Source organism: Primulina huaijiensis, chromosome 17, assembly GCF_012295235.1.
Source record: "Primulina huaijiensis isolate GDHJ02 chromosome 17, ASM1229523v2, whole genome shotgun sequence".
NCBI classification, from domain to species: domain Eukaryota; kingdom Viridiplantae; phylum Streptophyta; class Magnoliopsida; order Lamiales; family Gesneriaceae; genus Primulina; species Primulina huaijiensis.
The window spans coordinates 6,929,716-6,946,402 of NC_133322.1; the positions used below are offsets into that span (position 1 = coordinate 6,929,716).

General features: G+C 35.1%; 4 protein-coding genes across 5 annotated transcripts; 2 read left to right on the forward strand and 2 right to left on the reverse strand.

Annotated features, from left to right (window-relative positions):
- Positions 1-843: 843 nt before the first annotated feature.
- Positions 844-3,932, forward strand: LOC140963231 (vacuolar protein sorting-associated protein 2 homolog 1-like). The gene is made up of 5 exons (XM_073422519.1): positions 844-1,086; positions 2,098-2,228; positions 2,529-2,633; positions 3,349-3,609; positions 3,706-3,932. Exons 1-5 carry the CDS (start codon positions 1,050-1,052, stop codon positions 3,841-3,843), a joined length of 672 nt encoding a protein of 223 aa, XP_073278620.1. The 5' UTR covers positions 844-1,049; the 3' UTR covers positions 3,844-3,932.
- Positions 3,933-4,404: 472 nt separating this feature from the next.
- On the reverse strand, positions 4,405-4,917 carry LOC140963350 (RING-H2 finger protein ATL2-like). Its single transcript, XM_073422641.1, has one exon. The coding sequence runs from the start codon at positions 4,915-4,917 to the stop codon at positions 4,405-4,407; it is 513 nt and encodes a 170-aa protein (XP_073278742.1).
- A 4,089-nt stretch (positions 4,918-9,006) lies between these two features.
- On the forward strand, positions 9,007-9,580 carry LOC140962807 (uncharacterized). The gene has a single exon (XM_073421818.1). It carries the CDS (start codon positions 9,096-9,098, stop codon positions 9,450-9,452), a length of 357 nt encoding a protein of 118 aa, XP_073277919.1. The 5' UTR covers positions 9,007-9,095; the 3' UTR covers positions 9,453-9,580.
- LOC140962805 (replication protein A 70 kDa DNA-binding subunit A) lies at positions 9,529-12,620 on the reverse strand. 2 transcript variants are annotated; one of them, XM_073421816.1, is made up of 2 exons: positions 12,255-12,620; positions 9,529-11,388 (listed from the first exon to the last, which is right to left on the reverse strand). In XM_073421816.1, exons 1-2 carry the CDS (start codon positions 12,512-12,514, stop codon positions 9,711-9,713), a joined length of 1,938 nt encoding a protein of 645 aa, XP_073277917.1. In that variant the 5' UTR covers positions 12,515-12,620; the 3' UTR covers positions 9,529-9,710. The 2 variants fall into 2 exon arrangements, with proteins under 2 accessions (XP_073277917.1, XP_073277918.1); XM_073421817.1 differs by lacking the exon at positions 12,255-12,620 and adding an exon at positions 11,721-12,219.
- Between the last annotated feature and the right edge of the window lie 4,067 nt (positions 12,621-16,687).

Sequence of the window (16,687 nt, forward strand, 5' to 3'; positions counted from 1 at the left end):
CAAAAGAATTTGATTTTTATGCTAGAATTTTAAAAAGTGACAAATTTCTTGGAAATTTGGAATATGATAAGAGTAATTGTAATACTTGTCTTTGTTATAATTCCAATGATTCGATGAAAGCCAAAAATATGAGAAAACAATTAAAATTCTTGTGGTCGCATCTTTGAAAGTAGGTTTACCTTTCAAAATAGAAGGGAGCAAAGTATCAATCTTTGTAAACATATATGAACTCACTTGAGGTAAACATAGGGGGAAGGTCATGTTGGACTTAGAGCATTTTGGCTTATTGGGTTTGTTCATTTTGAATGGAATATTAGACAAGCAAGGTCTTGATAAGTAGATGGTAAGTGAGAATGTCCCACATAAGAAAATAATAATAACATTAGTGAGCTTATATTGAGTTACATTTTGTAATAATAGTATTAATGAGCTTATATTGAGTTACACTTTGTGAATGTGTAAGAATGATTTGTCAATATGCTCTCTCGAGCACACCGGCGCAGAGGTGTAAATCATGGGTTCGATTTGCACTGAAAAAAGCTTGACTTGTGTACAAATATACGAGCACGACCTGGGTGCGTCAAATCATGAAAAAAATCAATTCCAAGCATATTTATACACACACACACACACACACACACATATATATATATATAAAAGGTTATATCCTCTTGAATGAGTTCCCAGACTATTAAGGCCCAATATGTGTTTTAAAATCCAAAAACAATAAGTTGAAGGCCCGGCCCACATTGCGACCAAACGGATCTTTAGTCGGCCTAATTATCTAAGATTTTGCCACGTGTCCTACAACTGTAATCAATATCTGATCGTTGGATCGAGAAATGAACAAAGTGGAGCAACATCTTCTCCGCGTTCGTTGATTTCCGCACATATTCGCATCTCCAACCGCGTTGATGTGTGCAATTTTTTTTGGTTAAAAACCCCCTTTTTTTTTGACCGATTAATCATTTTGAAGCTTCGTGTGATTCCGACCGTAATCGGGAAGTTTTTTTTGCCGGAATCGATCGACCAATTTATCATACATCGCGATGAGTTTCCTGTTTGGAAAGAGGAAAACTCCCGCAGGTAGGATTTTCGCAGCTATTTTCTTCCTGTTTTTCTTGAATTTGTACTTTTTGTAGGGATTGTAGAGATTGGAGTTTATGCAGTTCGTATAAATATGGATCGCTTTCCGATGTTATTTTTGAATGAACAAAAAAATTATATGACTACTGAATTTTATGAATCAGCTGAGGTATTTTACTTTGGCAAAAATATTTTGGATTTGATGATCTGTTGGCGGGAATTGAAGGTCTGATTTTGTGGAAAGATGATGAGTGATTTTTGTATTGTAAGAGATGCTAATATATGATGCAGAGATATTCAAAGCGATCGAATGCATGATCTGAGATTAATAATTAAGATTGAATGCATGAGATAGAGAGTTATGTTGAAAAGTTGAGCTTTTTAGGATTATTTTCCTCTCGGGTTCTTGGTTACTTTGGAAAAAGGATCTTTGATGATGAATCTGTCGAAAGATATTAATTTATTTATCGTCTCTCTTAAGAAATTCGTCTCTTTTGAGGTTTTACTAACCTTCACCAGCCAGATTCCTCTTTCTTTGAGATGGTGAAGACATTTAACAAGAGATCAGATGTCATTAGTTTATTTTTCACGTAGATCCTAACCCGCGAGTAGAGAAATCTTGGCATGGTAGTTGCCAAAATATGGTTATTGTTGGTTGTAAGATGTTGAAATACGTGTGGAGTCGATAAATCTTGCAGGTGGACAGTACGTGGGAAAAGATTAATTATTCCTTTTTCTAAAACCCTTGTTAGGTATTCCACCTCTAAAATGTCAACTCAGAGATATATTTGTTTCGTTTTAATCTGTTGCGGCTTTGGAAATCTATCTTTTTCTATGTTTTTTATTTATATTCTTATGACTTCAAAATTTTATGAAGGTAAGAATGAGGTGCACTATAATAATTCTAGGCCTGATTTTGGACGTTAAGCTTTAGTCTTGGAATGCACAAATTTTGGTGATCTCTGTTTTATTTCTTAGCTGCTTTCTCATATAAAATCATGGTATTCACAGAGCTTCTGCGGGAAAATAAAAGAATGCTTGATAAGTCCATTCGGGAAATTGAGAGGGAGAGGCAGGGGTTACAAACACAAGAGAAGAAACTTATTGCCGAGATAAAGAAGAGCGCAAAGCAGGGGCAGATGGTATGTCACTTCTGCACATTTTACCGGCATCTCCTAGTCCTAGATGCATATTTTTGAGAAAATATTTTTTTGTTTCATAAATTTTCATTTCATGAAGATGGAGTGTGTTAGGCTGGCAATGTGTTTCAGTTAAATTTGTACTCTGTTATTGACAAGCAACAAGAGTTTAGATGTGGCTAGGTTGAATCTAGAAGCTGCGAAAGCATTTCAATTTCTTTTATATTCGTCTGGACACATATTTTCTGACTGTTTGTGTGGGACAAATTGCTCAAGGACATAATTGATTTCAATTTGTTACAGGGAGCTGTTAAGGTGATGGCCAAAGATCTTATCAGAACACGACATCAGATTGAAAAGTTTTACAAGTTGAAATCTCAACTTCAAGGGGTGTCCCTCAGAATTCAGGTGTGTCATGAATTGGTTTCTTGGAGATTTCCAGAAATATCTGGCGATTTTGTGATTATTTTGAGTATTTTTTAATTTTTTCTAAGTGAAAACTGTCATGACTTTTTATTAATTTCACCTTCCTTTTTCTCTATCGGGCCTCATTATATTCTGTGCTTGAACTTGATATTAAACATGTGAAATGGCAGTTTATTTTGCTACGTATATTAGGTGCTTCTAGCCACCATAATTTAGGGCCATTGTTTTAAGTGCCACCTTAACTCCAGCAGTTGCTTAGTAAAGAGTTTCCTTGGTATGGTTGTTGGCGTGCCTCAAATATGAGATGGGGCTTTTATCTATGTGAAAGCTTTCCAATTATCTTTTCGGGTCTTTGAAAGATTCCTTTACTTTTGAAATCACAACCCCATTGTACTTGACCTGTATCTTTTAGAATTTGGCAGTAGATGCTGGCACATCTGTTTTAAGCCAGCTGTTGGTCCAAGTAGTTGGAATCTGTGGATTTGGTGGTTTTATTTTTGTAGCTGGGTTCTGTTAATTTAATTTGTTCTCCATGATTTAATTTCGATGCTTTTCCATTATTGTAATGCTAAAATTCACCGTTGATTCAGCTAAACATGCAATGTGTAGTTTCAACTTTCACTGGCATCTGCTTTACACAGCATTGTTTACCTCGACATGCTAACTGATATAATTGATGAATATTAATTTGTTTCAGACACTTAAATCGACACAAGCAATGGGGGAGGCAATGAAAGGCGTTACAAAGGCTATGGGGCAAATGAATAGGCAGATGAATCTGCCATCTTTACAGAAGATAATGCAAGAATTCGAACAGCAAAATGAGAAAATGGAATTAGTTAGTGAGGTGATGGCTGATGCTATTGACGATGCATTGGAAGGAGATGAGGAGGAAGAAGAAACAGAAGAGCTTGTAAATCAGGTTCTTGATGAGATTGGCATCGACATTAATTCTGAGGTAAATTTTTAACACTTTTTATTTCCTTCTTTGAACCTTTAAGTGCTGGAACTCTTGCCTTGCTGATGAACTAATGGCTTCTTCTTTATGCAACAGCTCTTAAACGCACCTTCCTCGGCTGTAGCTGCCCAAAACACAAAGAACAAGGTTCCACAAGCTGAGGCAACTGGAAATGATGATGGTGGAATTGACAGCGACCTGCAGGCCAGGTTGGACAATTTGAGGAAGATGTAATTGACTTGTATAATAGAATCTTCTCGTGAATTATATGGCTTTGTAAAGATACGGCTTGAAATTATTTAATATAATTGGTTCTTGCAGTATATTATCATTGTGGTTTTTGAAGTTTCACCTACAGTCTTTGATATGCTCAAAAAGCAAAACTCTGTGCTTGAAAAACTGCCTTGGATCTATTCCATCTGAACATGTCACTAATCGATCTTAGATCTGTATCAGCGATCACCGTGCTTCCATGGACAGTTTAAAGAATAATCGCATAAAATACACACAGGTAGCATCCATCAATTTCCGACGTAGAATCGCCTTAATGTAAGACCTAACGAATGAGTGGATCAGTATACATTGAAATGTAACCTGGAGTTCTTGCAGGCATGTTGATGTTGGTCGATTGCCTTATGTATTCAGATAATTTTGGTCTGCGACATCTTGAATACAGCTGATATAGGACATTTCCATTCATTTTGCTCTAAAATCAATTACATCAGATTACTATAATCAAACGATTTGCACAAAAAATGTTGTGAAACTGTCACAGAACAGGTTGGATGGCATATTCTAAACTAAGGTGCCTGGAAACAACAAATCTTCTCTAGAGTTTACAGGCTGTTCGAAGACGAGACGACGCTGGCCGCCAGGCGGCTCGACCGTGGAACGACAAAGGGGACAATCCATGTGCGAATAGAGCCACAAATCAATACAGGTTGCATGAAAAGAATGCTTGCAGTTAGGCAGCTGCCTTATTTCTTCACCTTCTTCAAACACACACAAACAAACTGCACAGCTGATATCATCACCACCTTCATCTTTCTCGTAAATGAAGCTGGTCACAAAGTTTACATGCAAGTTATGAAAGCCCCGGTTCGACGTGGGTCCCGGAGCGGTTGTCGAGGCTAAGTGGGATCCATGAATGTCAAAATCAACACACCATCGAACGATAATAATCTTATACAGTGTAAGAATGATTATCACTGTTCCGACTACAACCAGGCCGTAGTAGAACATGGTAAAATTTGATTTTTGAGCAGAAGATGGTGGGGATGTTAGCTGAGGGCTTGGAGGGTCTCCCATGGCGGATTCTTTGGAGAAATAGGAAGAAGTGTGATGTCAAGTTTGAGGTTTTATGCGATGACAATCGACAAAGCAATGCGTTACATCAACTTTAATAGATTATTGAAATATATGAAGTGCAGACAAAATTATTTAAGACACGATGGAAATAATTTGATTAAATTGAATTTTATAACCCTTTCTAATCTCTCCTATTATCGTTCTTATAATATATTATAAGATACCGAAGAAGCCAATAAAGTGCTTTGTTATGATGTAGCTATCGCAAAATAATAGTGTTTTGCAAGTAAAAGATTTTATGCATGACTTCCGGCAAGTACTCGGTAAAGTTTATACAAGGAAAAACGGACTAGTACTATATAAATATGCCCATTTATGTCTCGCGAGACATTCTCACATATTTATATCAGAAAATAAAATTGACTCGGTTTATTTTTATAATAAAAAATATACTTTTGACATAAAAAATAATATTTTATAATAAGTCAGAGTTATAAATTCATCTCACAAATTGACCAAACTTGTGAGATGGTCTAAATTATGTGTTCATTTTAATAGACACTTGTGAATAGAGATGTAAAAGAACCAAATCGTTTGCGAGCTATTCGAAGCTCGGCTCGATAAAAAGCTCGTTTGAGTTTGTTTGTTAATCATATCAAACTAAGTTCAAACTCGATTTCGAGTTCGAAAAATTAAACAAACCAAGCTCAAGCTTAAGGATATTCGGCTCGTGAGCTCACAAACATGTTCGATAATAGGCTCGCGAGCTCTGTTTGTTTAGGTGGCTCGTAAGCTCGATCTCGAGCTCGACTCGTTTAGGTGGCTTGTAAGCTCGAACTTAGCTCATTTGTTGAGTTGACAAATAAAAATATTAATAATAATGTCAATGGAATGAATTGAAGTATTTAAGGAGTGAAATTATTGCAATGCTATTTATATGATGATATCAGTGTACGATGAATATTTGTTATCAGGATGCTAGATGTATTATTTTGGGATGTTCAATAATATATTGAGTTTATGTTTTTCTAGTTGTTATTTTTGACGTTTTGGTTATTTATGAATGAATTTACATTTTTATGTCTGATTTTAAATTAGATCATAAATATATTTAATTTTTAACAAGCTCGAATCAAGCTCAAACTCTAGCTCAATTCTATGCTTTACGAGCCGAGCTCAAACCAGGCTTGTTAAATATGATAAACGAGCTATTAATGAATCAAGCTCGAGCTCGGCTTGATTAACATGATAAACGAGCTTTTAACGAGCCGAGCTCGAGCTTCATAATTTCAAGACAAACCGAGCTCGAGCCTGATAATAGAAGTTCGAATCGAGCTCGAGCCAAACTCGAGCCTCAAACAATCTTAAACGAGTCAAGCTCAAGGCTGATACTGTTTGGTTTGGTTTGAATTGGATCGTTTACATTCCTGCTTGTGAATTATGTAATGGGCTATGATTAATATTGGGGTTGAATTTATTGTACCGACCGTCATATTAGGATATTTTTGGTTCAAGGTTTCGATTTATTCCATAGGTACTCTTTGTTACTTAAATTCGATTCGGAATAAGCTTATACATCTTATATTTCGGTATTATTTGCAAATGGTTTAAAAAAATCGATTACCGACTTTTCATTTATAAAAGTATGCAACTTTGTAAAAGAAAAGTCAATAATCATTTTTTAAAACATTTACAAACAATGTCTTAATCAACTAAATACTCCGGAAAGTTCAACGTGAATGAGGAAATTTCTCAATGTACATCTAATAATCCAATGTGAGATATACCGCATACGTCTTCCATTTTAAAAAAAATAGAAAATAAACTCACGTATATTTTTATATGTTGTATTTTCATTCTGCAAAATTCGGACTTGTTTATATCTATAACATTAAAAAGTGTTTGGAATAAATTATATATGCAATTATACATACATGAATCCGAGTTTGATCTGAATGTCAGAAAAATAAATTTGTAATTTTTTTATGCAATTCATTTTAAAATTTAAATGTAATATTTTGTACGTTGTAAGATTTTTAGCTTCTATATATCTTTTAGAAAATAATATGAGGTAATATCCGAGAAAAACAACTATTCTAGGCAAAACTGTATCTCAACGTAGTTGTTGAAAAAGTGACATGCTTAATATTTTAATATTTAAATATGTAAAAGTATGTTGTCAATTAATTTAGAATTTTAGTAAAATTCTGCAAATTAATGAAATTCGTTTTCCAATTTCGCAAATGATTTTGCCTGCAACAGTACTTCATATCATTACTATCAATGTAAACTTTTCCCACGTTAAAAGTTAGGATAATTTATTCTTGTTTGAGTGGGACCAAATCACTCGATCATATCTAGGTTAAATATTAATAAAATAAAATCGGAATATGCCTATTTTTTGAGTAAAAGAAAGAAAAAGTAAAGACGACATTGAATCGAGTTCTTCGGTCATCCTATTTAACAGCGACTCCATTCAAATAAAAGAGATCGCTAGAATCAGAGGGCCCTCTCACCACCCCACTCAAAAACATACCAAATCAGGGAAAAGATCAAATCTAGTTGATCTCTACAGAAATCTATTATTAAAAAAATCATTAAATTTCTGCACTAAATAGCGTGGAAGTAAGCTAAGAATTTAGCTTATGGTAAGATTGAATGTACCCCTGTTAAAATATTTATACAAATAAAATAACACCTTCATACAGAATGGTGAAGAGGCTGTTATAGATTATGCAATGACGGGTAGAAAAAGAACTCAAGCCTTGGACTGCCGTATACTTTCACCACGCTTTGCAAGTCCGCCAAAAACGCCTATGTTTTTTACTAAAATACTATTTCAGATGAACGGAGAATCATGTGACTATTTGATCTGCAGAATAGGGCCAGGAGCTCTCTCTTTTATTGCAGATACGCCCGGTTAATATTTCCACATTTATATTAAAAAACCTGCTCTATGAGATTTGAGAATACGGTAATGTAAAAAGCAATAGAGATTTGTGAAGACGGTAATGTCAAAAGCCAAATCGGTATTGAGTACTTCAAATGTAAAAAGCCAAATTGGTATTGAGTACTTCAAATTTTCGGTTATTCATTTGAAATTGGTTGAGTATAAATTATAAAAAACTAACAATATTAAAGAAGTATAATTTTATCAAATATAAAAATATAGTTCCACAGAATATTCGATAAGCAAATAAAGCATTCGAATCGGCATTGACGGGTAATATATAATGAACAAGACTATGAAAATGGAGCAATTATCTTGTTAGAAGGTCTTACAGATTTATATATATGAGACGGATCGACACGGTCCATACTTGGACTTAAAAGTAATATTTTTGACAAAAAAAATTGATTTGTTTTTCATGGATTGGGTCATATAAGATATTCGTATATCCTTAATACGATGTTATAGGAGTTTTAGTGATAAAAATATACATATGGGTAAATTAATTGGTTCCACTTAATCTTAAGTCCATCTCCAATCCACTGCACTACATTCTGCACTACATTGGTGTTACACTAAAATCATCTCCAACCACATTGCACTACATTTTACACTACAATAGAATATTCCAAGAATATTCTTTTTCTTTTCAATATTAATATTTATGTTTTATGTTAATTAATTTCTAATCAGAATATTAAAAATTTTATAATTAAAATTTCAAAAAATTGTTAATTAATTAAATATTAAACACTTATATTAAATTAATCAAATTAAAAACTAAAAAAAAATAAAAAAAATAAAAAAAAATTGTGGAGCTTGTAGAGCTGCTCCAATCCAGCACCAGTTTTGGTGCTGGATTGGAATGAAATATCATGACACCACAATGGTGTGGCACCAATATGGTGCCATGATTGGAGATGGTCTAATACCCTGCTAGTTCTACTTCTACCAAAGAATAAAAGTCAAATTTCAAAACGAAAAGGAGATGTTTTTTTGGCCTTTTGATATGGAAATTGGTGGCAATGGAAAAGATAAGCTTATCCACCAAACCGAGTGGAGAAGCTGCCACGTAGGACAATTTGTGGGATACCCTCAATTTTCCACCTCTCATTCTCCCCCCTTGTCCATTCTCAATATCCAGCACTATAATCTTTTACCAAGAAACATTCATATCAAAACCATAAACATTTAACCCCAGAAGAAGAGACTAGCCTGAGTAAGAAAAATGGCCTCCACTTCTGCTGTGTCGATGGCGATGCCGCTCACTCCTGCCAGCCAGAAGAGGCAGCCGAGTGCCGATGCCTTCCTCAAGCCATTGCCTTTGAGGACATCAAAGACAATTAAGGTTTCAAAGCAAGCTGGACAGTTTGAAGTCAATGCTTCATTGAAGGAGAAGGCGATTACCGGATTAACAGCCGCTGCTTTGACCTATTCCATGATTGTTCCAGATGTGGCTGAGGCAGCGGTTTCCCCGTCTCTTAAGAACTTCTTGCTCAGCATTGTGGCTGGTGGTGTTGTGCTCTTCGCCCTAGTTGGTGCAGTGGTCGGTGTTTCCAACTTTGATCCTGTCAAGAGAAGCTGAGAACCACACTGATATTATATGATATTATATGTTTTCATGTGTTCAAATCTGTGTATCAATCAAACGTATTCGTGTATTACTGTTGCTGAAGAGATGGGTTATATTCGCTATAATTCTTACAGTAACAATCCGTGTCATAGTTCCGTGATACAACTTTACCATGTACATAACCAGTAAATGAAGTAAGTAAATGAAGTAAAAATGGTCAAGAAGCCGACTAAATCACGAAACTTTCCAAGAACAAATAAAAAAATTGTCTCAACATCTCCTATCACTGATTTCATTGTGTCTTTCGGTGCGATGAAATTTTGAAATCATATCGAACAAGAATCTACTCTCTTCTGAATAGTTCACCTTCTCTGCCTTGACAACTGTGATCTTCAACTTCTGTTCATCACCATATATCTCCTCTTTAATCTTTAGCTTAAGACGAAACTCTGTAAATAGGCAGTTTCGAATAATTTCAAGAAATTTCAATTCATCTTCGGTTTCATACTTCACAATGTATAATTCCTTCGCCGAGCAACCCAAAATCTCTTCACCAGCTTCTTGAAAAGCCGTCACCCATGTCAAGCCAGTATGATCCTGAACTTGAACTTGAAGAAGGTATCTGTAATCGCAGTCTTCAAATTCTTGGTTACACCTATCACACAGCCACCGTGAGTTCCCTGATTTAGTCACTTTCTTGTTACACTGTCTATCCCCAATCATTATTGGGCAGGCCGTATAACAAAAAGTATCGGTTTTGATGAAAGATATGGTTGCCTTAACAGTGATCCAGTCAGGCTTGTCCGACCTTCCGAGCCCTTCATCCTTTATCTGCGTAATGGTCTTGCGTATCTCATTTTTTGATCCTCCAGGCATAATTTCCCTAGATATAGAATGAGAAGCTGTATCTTTACCTCCATGATCAAACCAATCTCTTAAGCGACGAGCTTCTGGAAAATCAGGATTCACAAATAACTGTGTAGCAGATATGGTGCCAATGGACTTCCCACTAAAGTCATTAACTTTTCCAGCTTTGATAGCCAACACGGGGGATAATCCAGTTTCAACCATTTCTTGCAGTTGCTGTCCTTCCCTGTTGCAGAAATCTCCCCATAATGTCAACTCAACACTTCTCCCAGATTGGTCCTTCAAGTTCAGAATTCTTCTTTGAGTTTCCATACCATTCTTTCTCAAGATAGGGACAGACGGGTTGACAGTTACAACAACACCAATGACATCTAATATAGAGTTATTTTCTGCATTTTCAATTTCACCAATTGGCCTAAAAGAGAACTGTTGCTTTGGTATGGAAGCATCTTCATCTGTACAGAGATCCACTGATGATGTTACTTCCAAGAATATCTCCCACTCATTCTTCAGATGGTTGAAGTTCTTCTGGGCCGGTTTCAAGCTACCTTTTGATATCACATATACTTTTCCAACTTCAATTGCGTCATAGAAACGATCAACTACAGCATTGAAGCATGTCACCCGAATTTCCCCTCCATCAGAATCAAGAAGATCAAATGAGAACACCTTTCCATCTCCTTTGGCATTGTTGTAACGTCGTAGATCTCCTTTTGCTGTCACCCGTGCTTTGATAGCCCATCGGCCTTGATAAGGATTCAAAGCAGCGATAGGGATGATGCGTGCTGGGGCCTCATTTCTCATGATAGCCCCATGATTTTTATAGTTTGGAGGTGGTTGATATGGGGGTTGAATGGTGGGAGGATAACTCTGGACACTGCTGCCCGAATTTTGAAAGCTAGCAGGTTTTCCATTACTGAAGTTAGTGCGCGCTGAATTATGAACACCGACATTATTATTGTTTGCCAATGGTGGAGGTGCTGAATTTTGAGGCACTGAATCAGATTCAGAAAATATTTTTGGGTTGCCGATTATCTCGCAGTCAGTTATGATAGTTTCCATGTTTAAAATCACAATAATCCTGCAACCAAAATACAGAGTATAAGTTCCAAGATTAAAGCAAGAAAAAATAGTAGTGTGAACAGACAGCTTAGGCATGTTATCTTTGAGATTTAGACGTTCAAGGTCATACTTTCACTTTAAGATTGAATGTATCTACTGCTTGCATTGACACTATGAATGGAGCCTTGAACATGGAGGAGAGACAACATTCCAACTCAGATCAAAACATCGATTAAACTCTTGCTGTTATATCAAAATGAGGTTCAACATGCAAAAATGAGATCCAACACAAGAGAACTAAGTACATATCACAACCTTCCGGAGCTTATAAGATGTTAGACTATGGTTAACCTTCACCCACTTAATTTATGTGTGCCTTAGAAAATGGTTTCTGGAAGTGGTAGGCAAACAACAGTCTGAATGATTTGCTTCCAAGATCAACTCATCACCAGCAACTCGAATTTCATAAAGAGCAATAATACTTTGCATTTAAAGTGTGAAACAATAAAAATCATAATTTTCTGTACCTTAAAATGATCATATAACATCTAGAAACTACAAATAAGAAAAACCTCAGTGTCAATTCACACTCCTTGCGCTCAAAAGGAAACAAAAAATAAATATTTCACTGGTGTAGTTTTCGTGCAAGCATGAGGCAACCAGAAACCAATCTGTTCAACTCATAAAAACACAAGAAAAAAGGTTAAAATAAACAAATGATTAATAATGAATCTTCAAACCAAGCCTCAACTCATCCAAAACTATGAATTAAAACAAAACATGAAACGAAGAATCATACACACCAAACAATCAGATACATTAACTGAAACATGCTCACAGTTTAATGATAATTTTCTGTATGTAGTGAAGGACATATATAATTACTTGCGATTTTGCACGGTGCTGCAGATATAATCGATGAGCTGGACAACGGATCCACTGCGTACTACGGCAGACTTGACACGGTCGTTGAGCTGAGTAGCGAGCATCGCGTGCTGAGTCGCGACTGAATCAGAGAGGAGGAGGCGGTAGCGCTCCTGAGTAGACCCGATCAGCTTGATATCCAACACCTGCACCAGCGGCTTCGAGTTCACATCGCCGGCATTGATCGCTGATATGGCATTCGCCGTCAGATTCACCGGCATTGAGTCCGCGTCGCGCAATTTGAACGGAAGAATGGAGAAATCAAATCCCTAGAGAATGAAAATTCGGTATTGAATTCTGAGGCACGGAAAGGAAATCTTAAGAGGGGATATGCCCCGGGGGAGGGGTAATTTGGGAAACGTATCTCGGTTGAAATGACCCGCCTAATTACTCTTTTGCCCTTACTGTATGATTTCTCATTTTTCTCCTCAATTCAAACTAAATTTATACTAAAATAGCAAATTATGATTTTTATTTATTTTTAATTCAAACAATAGCTTAATTATCAAAAAATATTTATAAAAGTTTGTGTGAAATTTCATTGAAAACAATGCTATAAGGTAGCTACAAGCCAAGCACGGTCCTTTCCAAACTATAAACCGGAATAGAAACTATTTTTCTAAATTTCAAATAAATGTCATATTTCGATTTTGATGTTCGCTCAAACTTTATTGAACAACAACTATAACCATAAATAAATTTCAGATTTTAAATTATAGAACTTAAATGATAAGAACTAATCAAATTACAACTTTTGCTATGAAACACTTGCTTATTAATTTTCCAAAAAAAAATTTACATATTCCACATTACAATTACATAACATGACACTTTTCGTTCATCCATTCCACCCGTTCCACCAGAAGTGATGTCTTTTCTCATTATCATTTAGCGCCAACCATTCCATCTGAAACGATGTTAGGCGGTTAAAGCAAGACTATGGTGAAATTCAGTTTATTTTTATTTTAGTTATTTTTTTTATCATTTTTATTTTATCACATTTTTTATATTTCTAGATTTTTCATGAGTTGTTTATAAAAATATAATAAGCTTTACTTTTCTACTATTTTCTTACTTTTTTATTCATATTCATATTTTTTTATCACGAGTTTTTTTTATAAATTTTTTAATAATAATATATAATTGTTGATATAATTAAAAAAGTAGCCCACTTATAAAAATGGCTATAAGACATTATGTATTTTTATTGACAAAAACTTGCGTGAGACGGTCTCACAGATCCTATTTTATGAGACGGATCTCTTATTTGAGTTATCCATGAAAAAATATTATTTTTTATGCTAAGAGTATTGTTTTTTATTGTGAATATCGGTAGGATTGACCCGTCTCACAGATAAATATTCGTGAGACCGTCTCACAAGAGACCTACTTATCTTTATTTTGGTTTGTACTGATTAATATGATATCAATTTTTCACCTGTAAGCTGCATTAAAAATAAAAACCTAAAAAAGAATCCAAAAAATAAAATAACAGAAAAATATTATTATTCATGATTTATTTATTATAATCGAAACCAAATAAAAACATCAATCAAACCATAACATAATTTCATTCACAGGTTTTTTGGGTTCATCTAAGGGTGAATAGTATGCGGCGACGGTGAGATGATCAGCGGCGGCTTCCGCCACGGATTGATATCGGGTGCCGGCGAGGCTCTTCTTCAAGGCTTCGAGCTGTGTCGCGATGACGGGATTGTTCATTACGCCGTTGAATCTCCGGACGACAGCGAATTTGCGTGGGGGCAATTTTGCTAGCTGCAATTCATTCGAGAGCGACGAGGGCGGGTTGTTTTGACACCCTCGAGGTACGTATAAATGCACTATATAGTATTGATAGTTTTGGATGTCAACGAGAACTGGTGCTGTCATGTTGAGTTTGGCTCCTTGGCTGTTGTTACCTAGGAAGTAACTGTAGGCACTGCAGATCATACAAATGGAGAGATTGTGACGAGGTCAAGTTGTGATTTTGTTAGTTGTATGACTAATCCTTTATTTATTAAATGATTTGAAAATTGGTCGCCATTTTTACATTACGCTGTTTGGTTGTTCATGGTCTAGTTGTACCTACTCTCTTTTTTTTTGGGGTCAATATGAGCAATGCAGTTCATCCAAGATAAACCTAATCCCGAATTATAGAGCTATGACAAAATCAAACACGAACGAACAAAATGTTGAATTGAATCGTACTAGTCTTTACTGGAGATTATTACTCATTTTTTACTTGTTGTTTTATTTTTCAATTAGGAAAACAAAAGAAAATAAATAATAATTCTAGACATCGTCGTTCGATGCATGTCAGATAAACTCTCGATAACACAATAATTTATAAATCACGTTAGTCAAGTAAATGTAAGTTCTATGTGACAATCTTATATGAGAAAATGTTGGTAAGAGAATCGATATATAATACAATATCTTCAATTTTTACGGGTCGACTTTAGTTCCGTTTTCTTACTTTTAGGAACTCGAACTCAACCGGAAATCAACGGTTCTGGTTTTGTAATTGAGACCAAAACAAGTCCGACTTCAAATTTAAAGAGAGTGATCTAGTTTTGATAGGATCCAACATAAAAACAAAAATTCATGGTAAATTGGCAAAATTGTTTATATTTATAAAAATAACTTCTCATTTTTTTATTTTTTCCAATTTTTTTTATATACATAATTTTCATCATAAACCTTTTATAATCACGAACGCAGATAATTGATTTAATACATCTGAGGATTTCCAAAACCACGGATTTGGAATGTACCAACAATAACACACAAACTCAAACTCATGTGATATCGTCTCACATATCAATTTTGTGAAACAGATATCTGATCCGACCCGATTAATGAAAAAATATTAATTGTTCGGTCAAAAGTACTACTTTTACTGGTAAGTATTGATCTGTTCGATCAGTCTCACAGATATAGATCAGTGAAATCATCTCACGATAGACATACTCCAAAACAATATAAACTGACAGAACTTGCAACTTACATTGTGAAACCCTTTTGAGCAGCATATTCATAGGTGTAGGAAGTGATATTGGGACTCGAAATCCAAACAGAATCCTTGTAACTCCTAATTTCAAAAGCATTATTTTCATTGTGAACAACTTTATATTCAGGGCACTCTAATTTTTCACAGCTTGTTGCTCCTTCGTAGTGCCCATTACAATGTGACACAGATATGCAAGAGCATAGAAACAAAAACACTAGACGGAAATCGACCATTCGAGCTAACTTCATAGCGAGGAAAATGGACGAATTCGGGATTTCGATGCCGGATTTTTTGATCTCTCACGACCATCTTTTTGATGAATGGTATTTAAAAGGGCGAAATCAGTATAATTAAATTATCTAAATCCAAAAATGGGATTTCATGAATTGAAGGTGTTGGTGTTACAGGTGTGGGTATTCAATGAGTGTGCGCTCACAAAGTTTTTATGTATATTTTAATGGGATTTCATGAATTGAAGGTGTTGGTGTTACGGGTGTGGGTATTCAATGAGTGTGCGCTCACAAAGTTTTTATGTATATTTTAAAAATTAAAAGTTTTATCTTTATTGGAATTACAATAAATTTTTAACTTTCTGTAATATNCAAAATTCAGCAGCAAGACAAAAAGTTCAGCAGAAGCTAACAATTCCAGCAGCAACTAATATTTCAGAAGCTGATATTTTTCCAGCAGATAGAATCCAGCAGCAGACAACAGATAGAATCCAGCAGAAGAAGAGTTCAGTAGCGCAAGATTCCAGCAGACAGTTACTAATTCAGCCTATGACTTGTAACTACTTGTAACTGAAGCATTTAAACAAAGAATAAAGGCTGTTAATGTCAGATTATGGTTATTAATGAGGAGGCTAACAGTCAGAATTTTTGCTTATAAATAGCACCCTCATATCTCTGAAATGGTGTTACACAAATCTTTGATTATTACTTGAATTTTCGAGCAAAGAGAGTGCTGATTTTCGAGCAGTAGAAACCAGTAGTAAGAACAACCAGATTTCCAGTAGACTCCAACCGAAACTCTAGCAAATTACTGTAAGTGGGCTTAAGTAGAAATATCTTGAAATCAATTTTATAATTTTTGTTTTAAAGTACAGTTTCTGAATGTTTGATTTCTGATATATGATTTTGAAGCACTGAAACTCCCTAGTGAACTAATGGTAGGAATATATATTCTGAACATTTCTGAATTCTGATTCTGATTCTGGCCTCACCCCTTAGAGGAGAGAACATATAGGGGACTGATATCAGTTTAGCCATGAAATTCACTAACGTGCTCAGTGCTTACTAATTCTGATATATGTTCTGAAACCTGTGATTTCTGAATTCTGATTTTTGTTATGAAAATAAGAGTTTTCTGTATATTATTGTATTAC